The 18,792-nt window shown below is 46.2% G+C and overlaps 7 protein-coding genes across 7 annotated transcripts; 6 read left to right on the top strand and 1 right to left on the bottom strand.

Annotated features, from left to right (window-relative positions):
* Nucleotides 1-3,031: 3,031 nt before the first annotated feature.
* Nucleotides 3,032-6,272, bottom strand: E1B28_003080 (uncharacterized protein). Its single transcript, XM_043160036.1, has 23 exons — nt 5,685-6,272; nt 5,593-5,618; nt 5,516-5,527; nt 5,404-5,446; nt 5,310-5,348; nt 5,242-5,255; nt 5,088-5,186; nt 5,019-5,028; nt 4,947-4,964; nt 4,868-4,893; nt 4,786-4,811; nt 4,691-4,725; nt 4,591-4,627; nt 4,513-4,528; nt 4,422-4,461; nt 4,259-4,359; nt 4,137-4,196; nt 4,053-4,080; nt 3,927-3,984; nt 3,840-3,864; nt 3,648-3,783; nt 3,485-3,544; nt 3,032-3,406 (listed from the first exon to the last, which is right to left on the bottom strand). The coding sequence occupies exons 1-23, from the start codon at nt 6,039-6,041 to the stop codon at nt 3,389-3,391; spliced, it is 1,284 nt and encodes a 427-aa protein (XP_043001991.1). The 5' UTR covers nt 6,042-6,272; the 3' UTR covers nt 3,032-3,388.
* Nucleotides 6,273-6,627: 355 nt separating this feature from the next.
* Nucleotides 6,628-9,425, top strand: E1B28_003079 (uncharacterized protein). The gene is made up of 13 exons (XM_043160035.1): nt 6,628-6,952; nt 7,003-7,023; nt 7,097-7,400; nt 7,504-7,652; nt 7,717-7,832; nt 7,895-8,003; nt 8,077-8,090; nt 8,168-8,357; nt 8,440-8,521; nt 8,598-8,723; nt 8,798-8,808; nt 8,885-9,008; nt 9,097-9,425. The coding sequence occupies exons 1-13, from the start codon at nt 6,757-6,759 to the stop codon at nt 9,176-9,178; spliced, it is 1,524 nt and encodes a 507-aa protein (XP_043001990.1). The 5' UTR covers nt 6,628-6,756; the 3' UTR covers nt 9,179-9,425.
* Nucleotides 9,426-10,447: 1,022 nt separating this feature from the next.
* E1B28_003078 (uncharacterized protein) lies at nt 10,448-11,613 on the top strand (the record flags this gene model as incomplete). Its single annotated transcript, XM_043160034.1, has 6 exons — nt 10,448-10,567; nt 10,632-10,988; nt 11,055-11,149; nt 11,205-11,279; nt 11,335-11,363; nt 11,432-11,613. 6 exons carry the CDS (start codon nt 10,448-10,450, stop codon nt 11,611-11,613), a joined length of 858 nt encoding a protein of 285 aa, XP_043001989.1.
* Nucleotides 11,614-11,732: 119 nt separating this feature from the next.
* E1B28_003077 (uncharacterized protein) lies at nt 11,733-12,221 on the top strand (the record flags this gene model as incomplete). Its single annotated transcript, XM_043160033.1, has 1 exon — nt 11,733-12,221. One exon carries the CDS (start codon nt 11,733-11,735, stop codon nt 12,219-12,221), a length of 489 nt encoding a protein of 162 aa, XP_043001988.1.
* A 2,716-nt stretch (nt 12,222-14,937) lies between these two features.
* Nucleotides 14,938-15,774, top strand: E1B28_003076 (uncharacterized protein; the record flags this gene model as incomplete). Its single annotated transcript, XM_043160032.1, has 4 exons — nt 14,938-15,284; nt 15,339-15,464; nt 15,515-15,686; nt 15,736-15,774. The coding sequence occupies 4 exons, from the start codon at nt 14,938-14,940 to the stop codon at nt 15,772-15,774; spliced, it is 684 nt and encodes a 227-aa protein (XP_043001987.1).
* A 30-nt stretch (nt 15,775-15,804) lies between these two features.
* E1B28_003075 (uncharacterized protein) lies at nt 15,805-16,707 on the top strand (the record flags this gene model as incomplete). Its single annotated transcript, XM_043160031.1, has 3 exons — nt 15,805-15,810; nt 15,862-16,518; nt 16,570-16,707. 3 exons carry the CDS (start codon nt 15,805-15,807, stop codon nt 16,705-16,707), a joined length of 801 nt encoding a protein of 266 aa, XP_043001986.1.
* A 184-nt stretch (nt 16,708-16,891) lies between these two features.
* On the top strand, nt 16,892-18,414 carry E1B28_003074 (uncharacterized protein; the record flags this gene model as incomplete). Its single annotated transcript, XM_043160030.1, has 5 exons — nt 16,892-17,016; nt 17,067-17,310; nt 17,365-17,486; nt 17,562-18,213; nt 18,268-18,414. 5 exons carry the CDS (start codon nt 16,892-16,894, stop codon nt 18,412-18,414), a joined length of 1,290 nt encoding a protein of 429 aa, XP_043001985.1.
* Between the last annotated feature and the right edge of the window lie 378 nt (nt 18,415-18,792).

Genomic DNA, 18,792 nt, shown 5'->3' with positions numbered 1-18,792 from the left:
GGGGGACAGTCATTGCAGAGTAGGGTCTTTATAGCGTTGAAGAATGAGACAATGGTGATATAAGGAGCTATTGCGCTAGCCGATGGTCCAACTCCTGTTGCTGAGGGACCGCAGGGGGCAAGTCGGTCGTCGGGGAAATCGGATGTTGAACGTCTAGCACGAGGATACACATGGCCTTTCTAACTATCTCTGGATGTCGACATCGTAATACTATTTGTCGAAAATTATAGCCCCAGAGCACCGTATCAAAGAGCATCAAGCCCGCTGTGCATGAAGTCTGGTAGGTAAAGGCGGTGGGTGATCGTGTGTGGTTTCACCCGCTCCTATCTGGCTTTGATGTCCCCACGGACTAACTCGTTACTCTGGTTCGAAATGACGACTCTGACTTGGTTTGTGATCAAGAGAGAACCAACCGATATTGCGGAGGTTTGACGGCGACAAATTTGTGGGTAAACCTTCAGAATCGTTTACTTCTAATCAGTGGAAGAGGTGGACAAAACTTGGACAAAACGTTGTTCACCATAGCGCTGTATAGCCTGGACATTGGGGGCTGGTCTTCCCAATTCAAATTCCGCCAAGTGTGTGTAACTTTGAGCGTCAGAACTGTATCGCGCATTGCTGTCGATGGCCTTGAGGCTTGATCTAATTCTCTGGGGGAGATTTCTCCGCGGCGGGAAATACACCGAGGGGAGTGAAAATTGAGGACAGTGTCGGTGGTGTGTCAACATGTACGATGCTACCTACCCCCGTCGCCGGCTACCAGGTTCTATCTATCGCTACCTCCTGAGTGTCGCAACGCTAAGGCGCGGTCTGAACGTTCAACGGTCCCTAACTGCGTTTAAGTATTGTAGAACAAAAAATCAAAACTTGGCGATCACACTTCCCTTAGGAGGCCTGACCAGGACCACAAATGGATAAAGTCATGTCTGATACTCGTGTAGCATTTCCAAATGTTCCCTTTCGATTTCAACGGTTATAACGAACATACCGGATGATTGAGGGGAACAGTGGGGGGCATTCTGCGAGCTGGCCGTCTGTTTAGGTATTAAAATCAAGTTAAGATTAAGTATATTGAGATTCCTAAAAAAGACCATTTATTTCACTACTGGACTTCAGGACAGTAAGAAATGAACTACTTACTGTGAGACGTCGCGTCGAACTTGGTTGGAACTTAGGGCATTTGGGTTGTGTTCGGATATTTCCGAGTAGCGAAAACAAGAACGTAGATGCAGAAAACTTGCTCGTGTGTTTACAATAAACGAGAGAGAACAAGTGGGATGAATAGAAAGGGATACGAGGAGAGTAGGGTTATCAGAGGTTTTGCCGGGGACAAAAAACACCGTGAATCCAGACCTGACCTGAACGCCAAAGAATAGGTGCTTAACTCGTAAGGCTTCAAGTCAATTACCTCAAATCTTAGTGCTGTGGGGACGTGGAGGGAGGGGGAAGAAGAACGGCGAGAGAGTAGTTTTGTCGATCCAGCGGCGAGATGGACGCGCGAGGAGAACGTGATCTTGAGCGCCTGATAATCTCGCTTCAGTGACATTGTGTGACAACATGTTCAGTATCGCGCTTTCATGGTTTCTGGTTCACATTCCTAATATTCTCGCTTGAAAGAGACGATGGCGCGCAGTACCCATGGGAGTGACCTGGAAACCTCTAATCATTAATAAGCCCGACGCCCACACGCGAGGAGAGGAGACAAATGCCTATACCACTCGACAGGATGTAAATCAGCTCGTCTCAGAAAATCTTTCGACGCTCGGGCGTGTTTCTGTTTAGCTTCGACTGCTCATCGACTTCAAGCTATAATGCCGTCCTACCCGAGGTGTTCTCGATGATCTTCTTGCCAAACTTCAAGCTAAAGTTGGAAATGTTTGCTAGTGGTACTTACTACTTACCAATCCAACCCAGTTATTCTACCTGCTGAGATTCTGATTGCTCGCTGGCAGCCTCTAGAAAATGACCCTCCACATGACTAGTCTCCAATCTCGTATGGTGACGCTGCACTTACTTTTGGCGGATTCTGTCCCGGAATGTTCTATTCGATTGCACTGGAAATTCATCTATTCCTCGACGCGACTACCACAAGCCTTATCCACGGCCGCCAGCGATCATCACCAGGAAGATTGCTAATTCCTCAGTTTTCGGTGCTATGGATCGACCTACTGGCCCACTCACTAGCAGGGTCGGGCATGGCGGACACGGTACAAGGATTCCACCGATCTCGGTCAGAAGATGCGACATCCAGGACCGTTCCAACGTGACGTACTATGTACTGTCCCTACATACTCCGCTGAAATTGATTTCCACATGCTGAAGACCGGACACACCATTATTGCGCGATCCTCATGATGGCACATAAGTATACAGATGTATCTCACATTCAACACTGAGCAATGATTAATGAACAGGGCTTTGACACCTCCGCGGAGCTGCTCATCTGTCAACGTCCAGGAAAACGTATGGTCGAGACGGATCATTTGTTAAAGTTGCTCATTGCCAATGGAATGGTTGACTACCCGGTGAGGGGGAGACACAAAACGATCTGTGCGGATACCAACTGATAGCCGAGAAAGGTGGAGCACAAAATCACATTTTTGCCAAGGTAGCCTCTTGGTCGGCTACCGAGTGTTCCTTACAGGTAGTATGACAGTGACTCAAATATGATACTTACGATTGCAACCCCAGACTCAACACAAGATCTGGCAGCGGGAGAGGGTCTGAGAGGGTATCATGTTACTTAGTTATTGTGCTACCAATTCATTTTTATGCGAGGTCGCGAGTAAAATCGGGTTCCTTCGCTTCTCATGTCAAAAAGCAGCCACTTAAATACCAGCTTTGCTCAACCATTTTATTTTTTATTGATACTTTGATACTGAATAATAGAACAACCCTGCAGGCAACCGTCACTCGATCGCACTGGTGGTACTGCATGTCGGAAAAGAATAGCAAAAATCTCAATATTCAATCTTCAGGCTCGCAAGCCTCAAATCTTGGTGCACCCAGGATCTCTCAGTACTGCGTAGAAGAACCTGAAAACAAAACAATTGATCTTAATAAAATAAAAGGAACGCGCAAATCAACAATGTAAATGTAAATCCCCTCGGCTCTGAATCGATAATGAACATCAACCGGGGAGATACTGGTAACTAAGAACTTAGTATGAGGGACAACGAGGTATTAAGCAGAACAACGGGGGTGTTGACCCTGGATTATCAAGAAAGTTTTCGACAGCGTGAAGAGCCCATCGGCTCTTTCACAAGGTCCCCATGTACAAAAAGGGCACTATATACGTAGGTAGGTATTATACTATGGTCGGGCGGGAGAGAGGGTAAACTTTTCCGTTTTTTGATAGATCCGAACAATGTTTTGCAATTTCAAAGTTTTATAAAGCTTGTTGGGTCTGCATGGAGAAATTGAATGAAAAAGTAAGCCAAAGAAAGGGGGGTTCCGCATCATACGGTGGGGGAGAAATAAATACCTTCATCTCGTACTCGTTCGTGATCAGAGTCTCGACATCCTTGTTGATGGCTATACGTCTCTGAAATGATGGGAAGTCATTGTCAGCTATCAGTCAACACAATCGACATAATCGGAAAAGGAAAGTAGAACTTGCGGCAAGGGGAAGCGGGGGTAAAACTTACCACGTTGACATCTGCGTCACCAGGCCTACCATGATTTCGTTCGCGGGAGCCAGTATGATGGTCGAGCGAGACGTTTGCCAAAGAGTGATGAGAGGCTGCGTTGGTTTGGCTTCGAAGATCCGAGCGAGCGTTTAAGCTGAGGTGGTTACGGTTAGCACAAGAATGTTGGATTTGTTAGAAGAACAAACTCACGTAGCAAGTAGAGAAGCCGTGTACCCTGGTGGGCAACCATGATCAATCAACGAGTTTGGCAGAGAGCACCAAAAACTAGAGACTTACAGCGGGCGAGGGTGCAGTAGAATGTAATATAAATGAACGTATTGGGTAATGCCGAGATCTAAAGAAAAAGGAAACATCATCGCCATTAGTGAAGGTAGAGGAAAAATTCAGCATATGATTACGCACCGTGATGAGAGAGCAAATAGCACAAAGTCTAGAAACCCACAATCACAGTGAGTCCATAATAATAAAACGAAGACAAAGACTCACGTAGTGATAGCACCCGTCCTCACACAGAAGAGAATCAAGCGGTTGACGATAGCGTCGGTTCTTTTTTCGAAAGAGAGAAAAAATCAGTTACATCGACTGTTAGCCAGTAAAAGAAACCTCACTTTCGCATACCAGACTTGGACGACCAGAGCAAAATCGATAACGCTATGGTGATCGTTATGTCGCTCACGGCACCAAGCACGTTAACCGCTTTTGAAAAACCCTTGTGGAAAGAGGAGCCCCGTCAGATTACGGATGAAGATCTCCAAGGATATGAAGACGTACGCCGACCAAGGCAAGTTGCGCAAAAGTAGTGAAGGGCCAGCTAGTCACAGCTTGAGTAAAAGGCACGGAAACTGCGCCAGTCGATACGTACGCCTTCGCAAAGTAAGCTACGGGATACAAGTATTAATACTCTTGCTTTCAAATGGACGCATAATATTATACAACTCACCAAGTGTAGTAGAGAATAGCCCAAGTATGGGAAGCAGCTAGTAAAAAGAATATAAGGTGAGCGGTGACGGAATCGAACGGATCCCACAGAAGCGACGTACAACAATGACCACGACATGTATCTTTCCGCGGCTCACTACAGAGTAGATTCAGCCTTCTCGAACGCTCAAGAACTTATGGGTTACTTGAGACGTACAAACCCATACACGGTAGGTCAAGAAACTAGAGACTGATTTTAGAATCGGTACACGGGAGGACGTCAACCCGCCACTACTCACAGTTGACAAATTAAACCAATCATCGCCTGTCGCAGGTTATGGTGAGCACGTTCATAGTAGCAACCATAGTCGAACTAACCGTTAGCAAAACCATGATCTATAGTCCGAGTACTATGAATAACTTGTGTTTACTCAAGACGCGACTACTCACCAAGATACTCCTGTGGGTAGGTAGGGATTGAGTAGGGGGTAAGGCGTCGTAGAAAAGCGCGTTACGCACCAGACCAGTGTTCCCAAAATGACCGGGTTACCAAAGTTCGATACCAGGTAGGTGTAGACCAAGTGTAAGAGCATCATTTGATGGACGGTATCCAGAGCACTGCGGGAGACCGTATGGGTGTCGCGGCGCGATAAAGAACGATAAGGAAACGTACTACACCACTCCAACCTGATCGTGGACGCCAGTAAGAAAAGGTAAATACGAGAAGACGGAGGGACACACCATGATACTCAAGAGAGGACGATCGACTCCGAAATATTCCTGAACACAACGAATCAGACTCCAGTATCTTCAATCACAGGAATAGACGACGTGCCAAGAAATAGTTATAAGTTTGCATGGTGGTCACCCCCCACATTCTGCAAAAAAAACCCGCCAAACTGTCAGCGAGGCTATCCATAACAACGCGATCGGTTGCCTCGACTTACGCTCCAGAAAGGCTAGGACGAACATAAGGAAGGGTCAGTTACTTCAAGTCGACGTGTAACGGAGGTAGCGAACTTACGTTGTCCCGATGAACAGACAACCGAACTGAAGAAAGAGAACCAAAATGAGTCAAGACATGGGTGAATTCCAGCGGGCAGGTCGACCACTTACAGTATCATGGAGAGGAGGAAATGCGATCGGGGCGCAGGGAGTTGTCATTTTCGCTGTTTTGGCCTTTGACCGGGATGCTGTAGTACGAACGAAGCGTTGTGGAGGAAGGAGGAAGAGGATCGCAAGGCAGCAAATGTTTTGCGATATCGAGAGGTTTTTAAATGAATGAAGAACCGTTTTACCCACATATATCTCGCTTGACATCAACATTGTAACAAAGTTACAAAGAACTTCCCGCCCGGCAACGATGCCCTGGGGGGTGTTATGTGATATCCAACCCTGAATAATTGAAAAAAATTTAAGCTCTCGCTCAAAGCAACGGCTAGAAGTAGAAGTGTGATAAGTTAGAAACAACATTCCATTCGCCAGGTGTGAATGATAAATCCCCTAGATATCGAGTTCAATGCCTCTACTGCGTCTTGGCTCATGCATGAGCGCTGAGCTTTAGCATGACATTTGGACAGTGTTCGGTTTGCAGGAAATGTGTTACGGCACCAACAGGTGGACACCATTTCAGGCAACACACATGCATCTGTCACACATGGCGGATTTTCTTCAGTGTGCCGTGTGGGTGGATGTGGATGGAAGTCGCCCCGATGTAACCAGACCAGAGTAAAACATTTCTCTGGATACCCTACACTTACTAGATCTCGTAGATAGATACCGGTGGAAGTAATACAAATATGGCACATCATGCATCATGCATCATCCTTCAGGTTCGCAAACAACCGTCTTGGTTTCCGGATAAAGCCCCCCGATCAAGGGTCGGGGCCACTTCCAAACACACAACGCCCATTTCCGAAAACATTGCAAAAAAAAAAAAACAACTTAATTCGTGTCTATGGACTTTCGCAACAAGAGTTTACGCACTAAAAAAAAATTCAAAGGATTGAAGTAAAATAAAATAAATAAGGCATTTCTGATCAAGTTCCGCGGATCTCACTGAGAATACGGCAACCGACCAATTCTGCAGCCACACGGTCATAAGACTAGATTGCTGTTTCAATCAAAAACTAACTCCGTTTTTGCTTTTTTCCATCCCATTGCGTTCCTCCCTCCCTCCGACAAGACCATGGCTTTTTCACTCACTTTCGTTGACTTTGTCTTAGCAGCCATTGGGCTTTACTGCATCACTCGTTTGATATCAAGCAAGAAATCATCTTTACCTCTCCCTCCAGGCCCTAAAGGATTACCATTGATTGGGAATATCTTGGACATGCCGCAAGGACAAGAATGGCTCACTTTCGCGAAATGGGGCGAACAGTACGGTACGCCTCTACCTACAACATAATCGTTTTATGCTTATCGTCCTACCCAGGCAAGATATCCTCCGTAACAGGTAATTTCGTGGCGGTTCCCTAGCTAGTCCTAGGTGGTGTGCTCACGAAAAAGCTTTGAAAATCACCAACCAGTATTCGGCCAAACCATCGTTATCCTCAACTCTGCTGAAACCGCGGACGAAATGCTCGACAAACACGGTTCCATCTACTCCGATCGACCCATTATCCCAATGGGAGGAGAACTAGTGGGATGGAAAAACACCCTCGTGTTGACGCCTTACGGCGACCGATTCCGAAATTACCGACGTCTCGCACACCAACTGTTTGGGAACACAAATCTCATGAAGGCTTTTCATCCAATCGAAGAGCTTGAGACTCATAGGTTTGTTAAGCGGTTGTTAACACGCCCGGATGACTTTGCCGAACACGTACGAAAGTGAGTATTTTCTACCCGGTTGACCCCCGACTCTGACCCCGATCCTTTATGTTTTTTGTTTGTTTTTTTTTGTGGGGGTTCCTGATGTCCTTGTTTTCTCAAGAACTGCAGGAGCTATTATTCTTCGTATATCCCATGGGTATGAAGTACAAGAAGGCAAAGACCCGTTCGTTACACTCGCTGACGAAGCGACGGAGCAATTCTCAAAGGCGACTTCTCCCGGTGGCTTCCTCGTCAATCTTATTCCCGCACGTATGTCAAACTCTGTATTTTTCGATTTTTTTCGATAACGTTATATATTGAACTTCTTGGACAGTGGCGAAAGTCCCGGAATGGATGCCTGGAGGAGGGTTTCATAAGACCGCAAGGGAGTGGGGGAAGACTTTACAGGAGATGGTGGATCAACCGTATAATCTTGTCAAGTCTCAAGTGGTGAGCGAAGGACGCCCCCCCCCCCCCCCCTTGTCCGTTCCTGTTTCTAACAATAACTTCAGGCCGCCGGAACTGCCCCTATTTCATATGTTTCATCTAAATTGTATGATCAGAAACTTACCCCCGAAGAGGAATTCGAAGTCAAATGGTCTGGTGCTTCTTTATACTCGGGTATGTGGGGCTGCCGAACCTTACGCTGTCGTGTCATTTTTCTAACATTGTATTTTTCATCTTCTTATACCAGGTGGTGCTGACACAGTGAGTGAACTAATCCATAATCCATTCGACGTTCTCGTTTCCGATCGTTTACTCATTGTGGTGGCCTTTTTTCTTAGACCGTCGCATCCATACATTCATTCTTCAAAGCTATGGTTCTTTTCCCAGAAGTGCAAGAAAAGGCAAGAGCCGAACTCGATGCTGTCATCGGAACCGATAGGCTCCCTACTTTCGAGGATAGACCTAACCTGCCATATCTCAACGCTGTCGCGTCAGAGGCATTAAGATGGCATTCAGTTACACCGACAGGTAAGGAAGGGGACCCCCCTCCTCGTTCATCGTCCTATTGGAATCGGTAAACTCATATGATTTGGGGTTGGGGGGTGTATAGCTGTTCCTCATCGCGCTGCCGAAGATAACGTGTTTGAGGGCTATTTCATTCCGAAAGGCACACTTATAATGGCTAATGTCTGGTAAGCTTTCGAGTCGTTTACTAGCATTTCGATATGGTATTAATAATTGGTGTTTTTTTTTTTTCCCTTCAACCAGGCAAATGGCACACGATCCGAATGAATACAAGGACCCACATTCGTTCAAACCCGAACGGTTCATCGCTACGCCTGATCACACGCCTGAAAAAGATCCAAAGGATATTGTGTTTGGGTTTGGTCGAAGGTAAAAGGTTTTTGGGTGGCCTGTTTGTGTCAAGCGCTGAACCTTGCGTTGCGTTGCGTTATGTGTTTTTACAGGATATGTCCCGGTAAGATTTCGGACAGGGAACACTCAATTGTTGGGAGGAGTTCTGACAGATGTTTTTTTTCTCTTTCTGTATGTAGGCCGGGTATTGGCTGATGCGTCGGTGTTTATCTCCTGTGCGATGATTTTGGCGTGCTTTGAGATAAAGAAACACCCTCAAGATGTGGAGCTTCCTGGGACTGGGCAGACGACGGGTACTATTAGGTTCGTATAGCGAGCTTCCCTCCCTGCCTTGAACGATTGGCTGATTCCCCCCCTCCTCCCTTCCCTTCCCTTCCCTTCCCGTCTGTAGTCATCCATCGTCTTTCAGATGTAGCATTGTTCCGAGGTCGGAAAAAGCCGTTTCGTTAATCCAAGCGGATGAACATCATTAAAAAACGTGGGACGGGAGAGTGAAGGTTTTTTATAGTTCATTGATTCAATTCCTTTTATTTTTTTTTGCTTTTCACTCAAAGTTTTCTCTTACTCTACCAATCTACCATCGCAATCGACGTCCGATTATCTATATCTAGTGATGCATATCTGGGGTGTTGCCCCGAATTTTATTATTTTATTTACATTTACATACATAAAAAAAGATATTTTTTTTTAATGCGATATGCAACCTGCTATTTAAGCTTTCTTGGTTTCCCTCTCGCCTCCGGGTTGAGTTTGAAGCGTCGTGAGGCTCGGGCGTTTTGCAAGGTCCCCCTTTGGAACAAAATATTTTCGACTACGTATTCATGATACTTACTGTATACTGGCTCATTTCGCTTTCAAAAAAAAAAAAAAAAAAAACGTAAAAGCCTGGGCTTCTCGTTTCCATGATGAATGATCCGTGTAGATCACCATCGGTGCCCCCCCCCCCCCCCCCTGGTTCCGAACGACAAAGTCTAAAACAAGCGAATGGCTTCAAGAGACCCCCAAGAAGAATAGAATTATAACTTGGTGGAACGATAGGAGTGCAACTCGGAATATTCCTTCTAAGCATGTATGTATATATGTCAATTCACAGGTACTTTGTGTATTCGTTCAAGGTTGTTGCCGCCCGCTTTATATCCACACGCGCCCGAATGGAACGGCACTTTCTGGGCCTTGGGAGTCCTGGACAGGTTCTTGTGGTGATACAGAATCCGGGCTAGAACTGTCCCCCGTTGCTTGTACAGTTATCGATGACTGGGCGGGAGTATTTTTTATCCGACGGAGAGGTCAGCTTTGATTTTCAAAATTTCTTTACTGTAAAATACCTTTTCCCGCGAAGTCTTCAGCTAACTATTATTAGGGATTTACATTACATACATCCTTCGTCACTTGGGACCCTCAGGATTTATGGATGCCGACTCGGAAATGACTTGGTAATGTATATATGTATGTGTACGTACCAAACTTCAAAGTACGTATGTTCCCAGCCACAGGGTCGAAAGAGCCCCAGAGCCTATTCATCATCCCAAAAAAAGAGTAGTACTTTTTTTTTCGCTTGGTTATTTTGATTCTTTCTATCCACACGAAATGGAAGCATGGCCTCGAGGCTGCTTAGAAAGTTCCAACATGTGGGACCAGGGGGGGGGTCAAGCAGTCTCTGGGGGGGGGGTCACTGCGAGTTTGTCAAACTTGTACTTATTCACTCAGCTTACTTACTTCCTAACCAACGCGTTCTTGAAACGATGGGACAAGCCCACACCGATATCCCTGAGACCTTGAAAGACCAGTTCGAAAGACTATACACCCTTCGAGGAATCGACAATGCACGAAAAACACTGTGGCGAGAACAACACGCAAATGAGGTCTTTGTTACCCTGAAGTACCAGTAACCATAGTAAAACTAATCCTCCTCCCCGTTTAAAACAGAGCTGCGATAATTGTGCCAAACGTGGATACGAGTGTACCCTCTCCACCGGTACCAGCCCCCTCGGCTGTAGACAATGCCTCAAAATGCACAGAACATGCTCGAAACCGGCACAAGCACGCAAAGCGCTTCTTATAGAGCACCTGCGAATTTCTGCCGAGCAGTACGATGCGTTGCATGCGTGGTGGTGTAATAGTAGGAGTCCTAGGAAAAACGCGAAATCGAGGGCACGTACGTATACCCAGGAAAAACCATCGATGAAAATGAACGACGAGGACGCGTATTTTGATGATAGTGAGATGGATGGAGAAGTTCAAGCGGAGGTTCATGATCAGGGTACTGGTATGAGCTCTGGCCAGGTGAAACCTCGATCTCCCCGATGGGTGTGGCGTGAAATCCGCTAATCATAGGAACTCGTTGAGCAGACTGTTGTGGCTACCAAGAGGAAATCGAACGTTGAACCAGTCGCGGAGAGGAGTGGAGCAAAGAGGATGAAAATCGACACACCTGGTGTGAAAGAGTGGGTAACCGACCGTGGTGCAGGGGACTCGACAGGTTGAACTGAATTCCATCAGAAACAGCGCACCTCCGACCGAAAAAGCAAAGTCAGCGACCGAAGCAAAGAAAGCCGGCATACCCGACGTGAAGGAGTAAGCACTAGCGTGAAAGGGTTGAAAAAAAACTGAATGTTCATTTCTCTATTAGAAACAACGCCCGAGTCGAAACGGACACTCGTGAGTTGTCCCCACTTTGACATAACATTCCGCGATTTACGGATATTTCCGGTATCTTGAAACATTAGCGCCGTTCCATGTCGTTCTTCGACAGGTGAAACGCGAGTTGGAGGAAGTGACGACCGATCTTCGATTTAGGAGGGCGACGGCGGAGGAAGGCGTGGATATGTATGATCGGATTGCGTTGAAACTTGGCCAGTTGATGGAGCAGTATCATCTCACAGATCAAGAGAAACATGTAGCACGTTAGTAGTACTTTGTTGTAGAACGTCGTCGTCGTCGTCGCCGTCATGTGTGTGAAAACGCGACGCGGTCGCCTTAAGCTCCGCTCCAACACTCATGCCCTAAAAAGAAACGGTTGGCGAAGGTATGGTGCAGCCCTTGTTTCTCTTTCAAATCCTCACAGAAACGCAGGAAGCTCTATTAGATACACCAGACCAGCTTACTCGTACTGAACGGGAAGCTTTATTCACGAGATGTGCCAGCGTCGTGTTTGGTCCGTATACCACCTATCCCTCGGGGTGGGTCATCAACTCCAAGCAAGATAACGTTCGACTGCGGAGAGAAAACGTCATCGAGTGGTTACTATGGGCATTATTTGCATGTAAACGCGAAAATGCGCTTTTAGACGAGTGGAAGGATGAGATGGAGGGTTATATTAGAAGCATAGAGGAGAGACTGGGGTATAAACTAGAAGAAGGCCATGACGAGAACGCAAGGTCTATGCGGTTAACGTTTGATGAACTCGAGTCGAGTTATAGATTATCAGTCCACGGTTGTTGTTTCTTGTTCGCGGAGATTCCGTTCTCTGATTACGCGCACCACAGCCTTCCACGTCCACCTACACGGTACACCTAAGAAATGCGCCATGTGTGCTTGAGCTTCTCGTATCCTCCTTTTGCTTACCGGTGGTCCACAATCAGGTTGGAGTGGTTTAGTACGTTTCCTTATCGCGTCGCGATACCTATACGGTCTCCCACAGTGGTTTGGATACTGTTCATTCAAATCATGCTCTTGCACTTCAAGTTGGGTCTACACATACCTGGTTATCGAACTTGGGTAACCCGGTCTGACCATCCTGGGAACACTGGTTCTGGTGCATAACGCACTTACACATCCCTGCCCAGTTCTCGTCATTTCTTACTATCTACCCATCCACAGGAGTATCACGTCTTGAGCAAAACGCAGGTTATTCATAACTCAACGTGGTTGTGCTAACGGTGAAGTTCCACTGCGGTTGCTACCATGAACGTGAACGTGTTTCACCAAAACCTGCCACAGGCTATATATGATCGTTTGGTTTGTGTTACCGATTCTAAAAATCAGTCTTCTATTTTTCTAGTTTCTTGACCTTACCGTGTCTGGGTTTATACGTTCTCAAGTAACCCATAACTTTAACTTTTTGAGCCGTTCGAGAAGGCTGAAACAACGTTTGGTGCGCCGCGGAAAGATACCTTGTCGTGGTCGTTGGTTGTAAGTCGTCGTTGTGTTCGACTCCGTCCGTCCGTCGTCACCGGTCACCTCTGATCTTCCCCCTCTTTCTTAGCTGCTTTCCGATACTTGGGCTATTCTCTACTACTCTCGGTGAGTTGTGTCTAGGTTGAAATCAACAGCCCTAATACTCGTATCCGTTAGCTTACTTCGCGAAGACGTACGTATAGACTCGCGCAGTTTCCGTGTCTTTTTACTCAAACTCCGACCAGCCAGCCCTTCGCTACTTTTACGCAACTTGCCTTGGTCACGGGGTTCCTCTTCCACAAAGGTATTTCAAAAGCGGTTAATGTACTTGGAACCGTGAGCGACGTAGCGTTATCAATCTTTGCTCTGGTCGTCCAATTCTGGTATGCGAAAGCAAGGTTTTTTTTTTTTTTTTAACCGGATAACCGTCGAGGACATGTACAGTCGTAAACCTTGCGCCGCGTCTTTCGCGTGCGAAAAAAATTCAAACAAATGCTGAAAACTCTGTAAATCCACTGTAGCTCTCTTCCACTCTATAATACACACTCTTACACACTCTTTTTACTTGAAAACCCTCAGAAATGTCCTGTCTACCGCCACATCAGCACAGATATAAAGGAATGTGTGATATACGTACTAGAAGAAAGCTGGGATCTCTACGTGTGTTGGATGCTCCAGGTGTTTCAGATGACAGCATACGGCGGCGGAGACATGGTAAAGAGGTTTCAGAAACATGGGTCCGTTAGAGCACCATAAACTACTTCAAGGACGTACAAGGATCCTCGAGACCGTTGTTCCCATTGAGTTGGATCAGCCGGTGGCAGGTGCGCGAGACACGCTCAATTTTCCTTCACAATCATGGCACGGTCAGTCACTACCGATTCCAACAATTAAATGAAACCTTGTCAAGCGACTTCACCGAAAATCACTCAGAAAAACTGGCTTGCACCGTGATGAGAGCTCTTCGCACCGTGTGGTTGAATTCACATCATTCAAGGGTACTACACGATCGAACAGATGGTATTCGTCGACAAATCTTCGAAGGGTGGTCATACAGTTGCAGGGCGGTATGGGCGAGCACATCATAGGGGAACTCCAAAAGAGATAATAAATCTTAACTGTGGCGGGCCAGAGTGAAATCCTTAATTCCTTCCAATTCAGAGGCTCATCTGTTATGCACAGTACATCTAGGTTCGTAGATTTCCCTTCCAGCTGCTCAATGTCGTATCCATTGCCTGTGTCCTTCATATAGTGTTGCCAAGCTGGGCTGACTGGTTTCTCAATGTCAAATAGTTTTCCTCCTCTTCACCAATGTCATTTCCCTCTTTTTCAAATAAACACATCTTCTCATCACTCTGAAACACCTTGTAGTCGACCTATACTTTATTTCCCAGAATCCCGATTAGAATTGATGTTTCCGAACGGCAGTGGTTACCACGTCGTTCCTCAGCGGAAAATTGAGCCGTATAGATAGCTTTTCCTCGCCGCCATCCTTCCATAGAATCATCAGAATGAAATAGAAATGTCGGTCTATACTGATTCAATGGATCTCACAGCAGGTAAGACCCTTTTCACCGAGGCTGAAGCGTTGTTGGGCCCAGTGTTGCATGGGTCGGGTCAGAAAGGTCGGGTGATCCCTCGGGTCGGGGGTCACGTCGGGGTCAGGTCGGCTGATTTTTTGGGGGTCAGGTGCCATATATGGAAGGTCCGACGTTTTTTTTGTACCTTACCCTCAAAAAGGAAAATCCTTTTGCAGCAGAGGAACTCGTCCATCTCCGGGATGTCTTTGAGCCAAAAAGTGAGTGGGGTGGGACATTATGGATGCATGAGGTGGTTGGAAAGTGTAGACAACGAACTGAAGGCTTACGACGACGAAGACCCCACAGAGACTGCCCATGACAACAATACTGACTCAGATGACATAGAGATACTGTCTCAGTGAATTCCTACATGTTACTATAGCCGTAGCTCGTACAAAACTTCTCTCTGATACAAGACGTTTGTGTCACACTGCGCCTACCGGCCCGCCCGCCAAACCGCCCTCCCGCGCTACGTCACCGTCTTCTGCATCTCCTTTGTTTGTTCCGACGTGTTGCCCTAATCCGGCACTGGTGTCATGCACCGCATTTTGCGTCCTCTTGTCCTTTCCCCCCTTACGATCGTTTTGCCGTCTCTTGTTTACCGCTCTCCTAGACCATTGGTGGCCGTCATTGCACTCACCGCCGGCTTCGATGACGGCCAGCCCTCTTGCGACACCACATCCTGCCTAGCTACCGGCCACACCACTGCGCTTGCTTTCTTTCTTCTGCTTCCTCTCGTTCTGGCGTTTCTGTTGCCGAAGATTGCCGCTCACATGGGGAGCACATCCACCGAATTGACGCCGCTCAACATCGTTCAAGATAATTCAGATGAATGCGAGTTTCCCAGCGCTGGTGGAGATGCAGGAGTCCGCAAAATTAAATTGTAAGTTGCGTTATACAAGTTGTCCTTCTGCTTACTACCCGAACGTTAATACAGATCACAACTTAAATGGGAGCAGCTCAAGTGTTTATGTCAGGAACTTAAGCTGGGCTCTAGCGGGACAAAAGCAATGTTAGTCGCTTGTTTGAAGGAATATAGCAGCAAGCGGGACAATTGGAACCTGTACGTTCTTATTCTAACATCTGTATTTTGATGTTCACAGTGTTTTCTAGCTCGAAACCTGGTGTCCACCATCCTCATAAGGGCCTGCGTGCTGATACAAAGAAGGCTCTCAAGGGCTCACACAAGCGGCGTGCCGAAATTATCAAGGAGATGGATCTGGGAGTCGTGCAGCGTTCGAAGGACACTCGCTCCCAGCAGCAAAAAGAAGACATGGTTCTTTGGGTATGCTGTTCGTTCTCTCCTGTGAACTACGACATTGATGCACTTGTAGGCAAAGAAATACATATGTAACCATCCCCCTCGGCCTTGATCTCCCAAGAGAGAAGTGGACGCCAGTGATATGGCAGTGAGTGTACTGTGCACGTCTGATTGTTGAACATTGAATGTTGAACTGTAGCTTGCGGCCAAACAGGTGTCTGCCCAGCTTACTAGTATTAGTGAGCAGCTCAAAGCCATTGCTCATGGACATACCACATCATCAACTGTTGCTTCGCCTGCCGCTAATGCACTTTTTGCTTCCCTCGCTTCGTCATTCTCCCCTTTCATCTCATCAACACCTTCGGACCACTTCACCGCACCTTCTTTTACAAATCCCCCATTGCCTCATGAATTGCGGCTCACAGAGTATCCCTCTGTTTGTCCTATCCTGCCTCCAACATTTCCAACGCCACTATATCTGTCAACTCAACCACTACCACCTACACCTGCGGCGTCACCACTGACGATTGAGTCTCTACAACCACCAACCACCAACGTTACATTGAATTCAAAAGCAGAAACTCTGACGCATCTCAATCTCCAGGATGGTACCACTCTTAGCTTCCGTCAATCTGATGTCCCAGACCCCAGAAATCTGACATTTGCAACTGATATCGACCTCCTCGGAATCCTTTGGACAGAGTCCAATCCCAAATTTAGAGAGGACCTTTGTGAGGTAAAAATCAATGGACACGGGATTGCACTTGAGCACTGGCCAACTGTGTTCAAGAAAACAACGCGGGGAGGAGAAGACAGGCATTGGGAGGGTTTGAAGAAGATATGGGATAAATGGCGTGTAAGTGTCATGCTGATCGCTGTTCTTGCTGTTGTTTTAACGTTGACTCAGTGGGTAGGGCTACGGTATAACCAATCAACGCCAGCAAACTTTTGGGCAGAATTCACAGATGGCCAGGGTAAACAGATGAACATTACAACTATTTACCGTATCTTACTGGAGCAACGCAAAGCTGCGAAGGCAAAGTAGGTTAGCAATTTTTATGAATTAGTACATCCGAACCCCTACTTTAGTATTTCTGGTAACCTTTGTGTTAGTCATATATTTCGATTAATCTTCTTGTTAGCCATATGTTTCCGATCAGCAGTGAAACATTCTCATTCAAAACAAGCGTAGTACGGTCACTGAATAGACTTGTTTTACTCCTTCAACCATGGGTGTTAAAGGACTGTGGGCCGAATGCAAACCTGTAGCACAAACAAAGTGTTTGGTTGACTGGGCTGTTGAAGAACATACTCACCTCAACGGTCGGCAGCCAGTTCTGGGAATTGACGCAAAGTATGTCTCTCCCTCATTTAAGCCTGTATTCAACTGAAAGTCTGAGTCAGTAACTTACTGGATTCAGTGGTTGCTGCCTTGTCTAAGCGGGAACGCTTTCATACCGATGGCGCTATTGGCTCCCTTCTTGCATCTATCCTTCCATACACCGACATTCCAGCTATATTATTATTTGTATTTGATGGCCGCCACAATCTTAAAGTCAAATCAGGAAAAAAAGTCATCAACAAGAACATTGCAATTTACAGCATTGCTCGACGGCTTATTCAAGCTATCGGTGGTTATATTCTCAATGTAAGGGGCTTTTACAACTCAGTAATGTTTTTTGATTGAAAAATTCTATTATAGGGCCCGGGCGAAGCAGACGCACAGTTAGCAGCCCTTTCACGGCAAGGGATTGTTGATGCTGTTATTTCAGATGATAGCGACATGATTGTTCATGGCGTTGGTCAGGTACTAAGATATAATAAGTATGTACTACTTTATCTCTATACTATTTGAGATCGCTCACTGTCATTTTGGTCGCCGTATTATGTTCTCAACAGGGAAAAAACCAAGAATACCAAGCGCATGTTTATTCAAGTATATCGTTTCTCTGACGTTCAAAGACATCTCAATGTGGATCACACCGGACTGCTTCTTACTGCGATTCTTTCTGGAAATAGTTATGCAGACGGACTCCGTGGATGCAGCATCAAAACAGCGCTGGAGGTAGCCCGCTGTGGATTTGGAGAAACACTAGTCGTGCGGTATCAATCTGATCCAAAGCTGACACTGAATAAACTAGATGGATGGAAGAAAGGAGTCAAATTTGAACTTGAAATGAACTCCACTGGCAGACTTTCCTCCCGACATCCAGCCATAGCATCCCGAATCAATATTTTTTCACCATTGAATTCTCTTTCTGCATATTTCAACCCAGCGCAACTGCCATCTTGTACAAGGATGGACCGTTATGATGTGGCGCCTACAGCAGCGGAACTGGAGGCGTACTCATTCATTGAACATGGAGTCTCATTTGACGGTTTGGACGCAGAGTCTAGGCCAAATAATACTCTTGTTCTTGTTCCCAAGGAGGTTTTTATTCCTGCAGTCCGAGACTTTTGCACGAGTTATCTACATTGGAGTGGAGATACAATCGTCCAGTATCTGAGCAGGAAATTGTGGACGGGGGTAATTATTCAAATGCTCTGTTCGGTCAGTTTTTTGCTTGCGTTGTCTAAAATTGTTCACTCACAAAGGTCAACTTAGCCTTTTCTTATCTACCATGAACTCGATACGGGCAGCCCCAGAATGCCTTCAATGATGTACACTCCATGGCACAAAGTACAGTTGTTGTCATTCCCGAAAAAACGCAAAGAAGAGAAATACCCCCATTCAAACACGACTTACATCTGAATTGTTTTTGGGATTGAGGATTTTCTCCAAAGACTCAAGACTGGAACACCAGAGTTAGCATTCAATGAAGATACAGTTTTAAACAAAGTCGAAGTACGTGTCCCCATTCAATGCATACCATGGATGCTTCCCAATAACAAGGCTACGGATAAGGAAGACATTATTGAAAGTTGTTCAGGTAGTGAAAGAGAAGTGATGGCAGATGACTCTGACGCAATTGAGGTAGAAGAAGAAATTACATATTTATATATGCAGCACCGGGACACAAATTATATAACAATATAAGTTTTATTTATCGACCGAAGCACTCACAGCTTCTGCCACATGACCAACATTTGATAGTGGGTTTCTTTTTCATATTGAAGAAGTCTATGCGGG

Source organism: Marasmius oreades, chromosome 11, assembly GCF_018924745.1.
Source record: "Marasmius oreades isolate 03SP1 chromosome 11, whole genome shotgun sequence".
Classification (NCBI taxonomy): Eukaryota; Fungi; Basidiomycota; class Agaricomycetes; order Agaricales; family Marasmiaceae; genus Marasmius; species Marasmius oreades.
This window is presented reverse-complemented; position numbering and strand designations above follow the sequence as displayed.

Coding starts and splice junctions, on each gene's coding strand:
- E1B28_003080 (XM_043160036.1), bottom strand. CDS start 6,041: ATGTTGTTTCTAACTTATCACACTTCTACTTCTAGCCGTTGCTTTGAG. Junction 3,985..4,052: donor CTATTTGCTCTCTCATCACG/GTGCGTAATCAT, acceptor CTTTTTCTTTAG/ATCTCGGCATTACCCAATAC. Junction 3,784..3,839: donor ACGGCTTCTCTACTTGCTAC/GTGAGTTTGTTC, acceptor TAACCACCTCAG/CTTAAACGCTCGCTCGGATC.
- E1B28_003079 (XM_043160035.1), top strand. CDS start 6,757: ATGGCTTTTTCACTCACTTTCGTTGACTTTGTCTTAGCAGCCATTGGG. Junction 8,522..8,597: donor CTTATAATGGCTAATGTCTG/GTAAGCTTTCGA, acceptor CCCTTCAACCAG/GCAAATGGCACACGATCCGA. Junction 9,009..9,096: donor CAGACGACGGGTACTATTAG/GTTCGTATAGCG, acceptor TCCCGTCTGTAG/TCATCCATCGTCTTTCAGAT.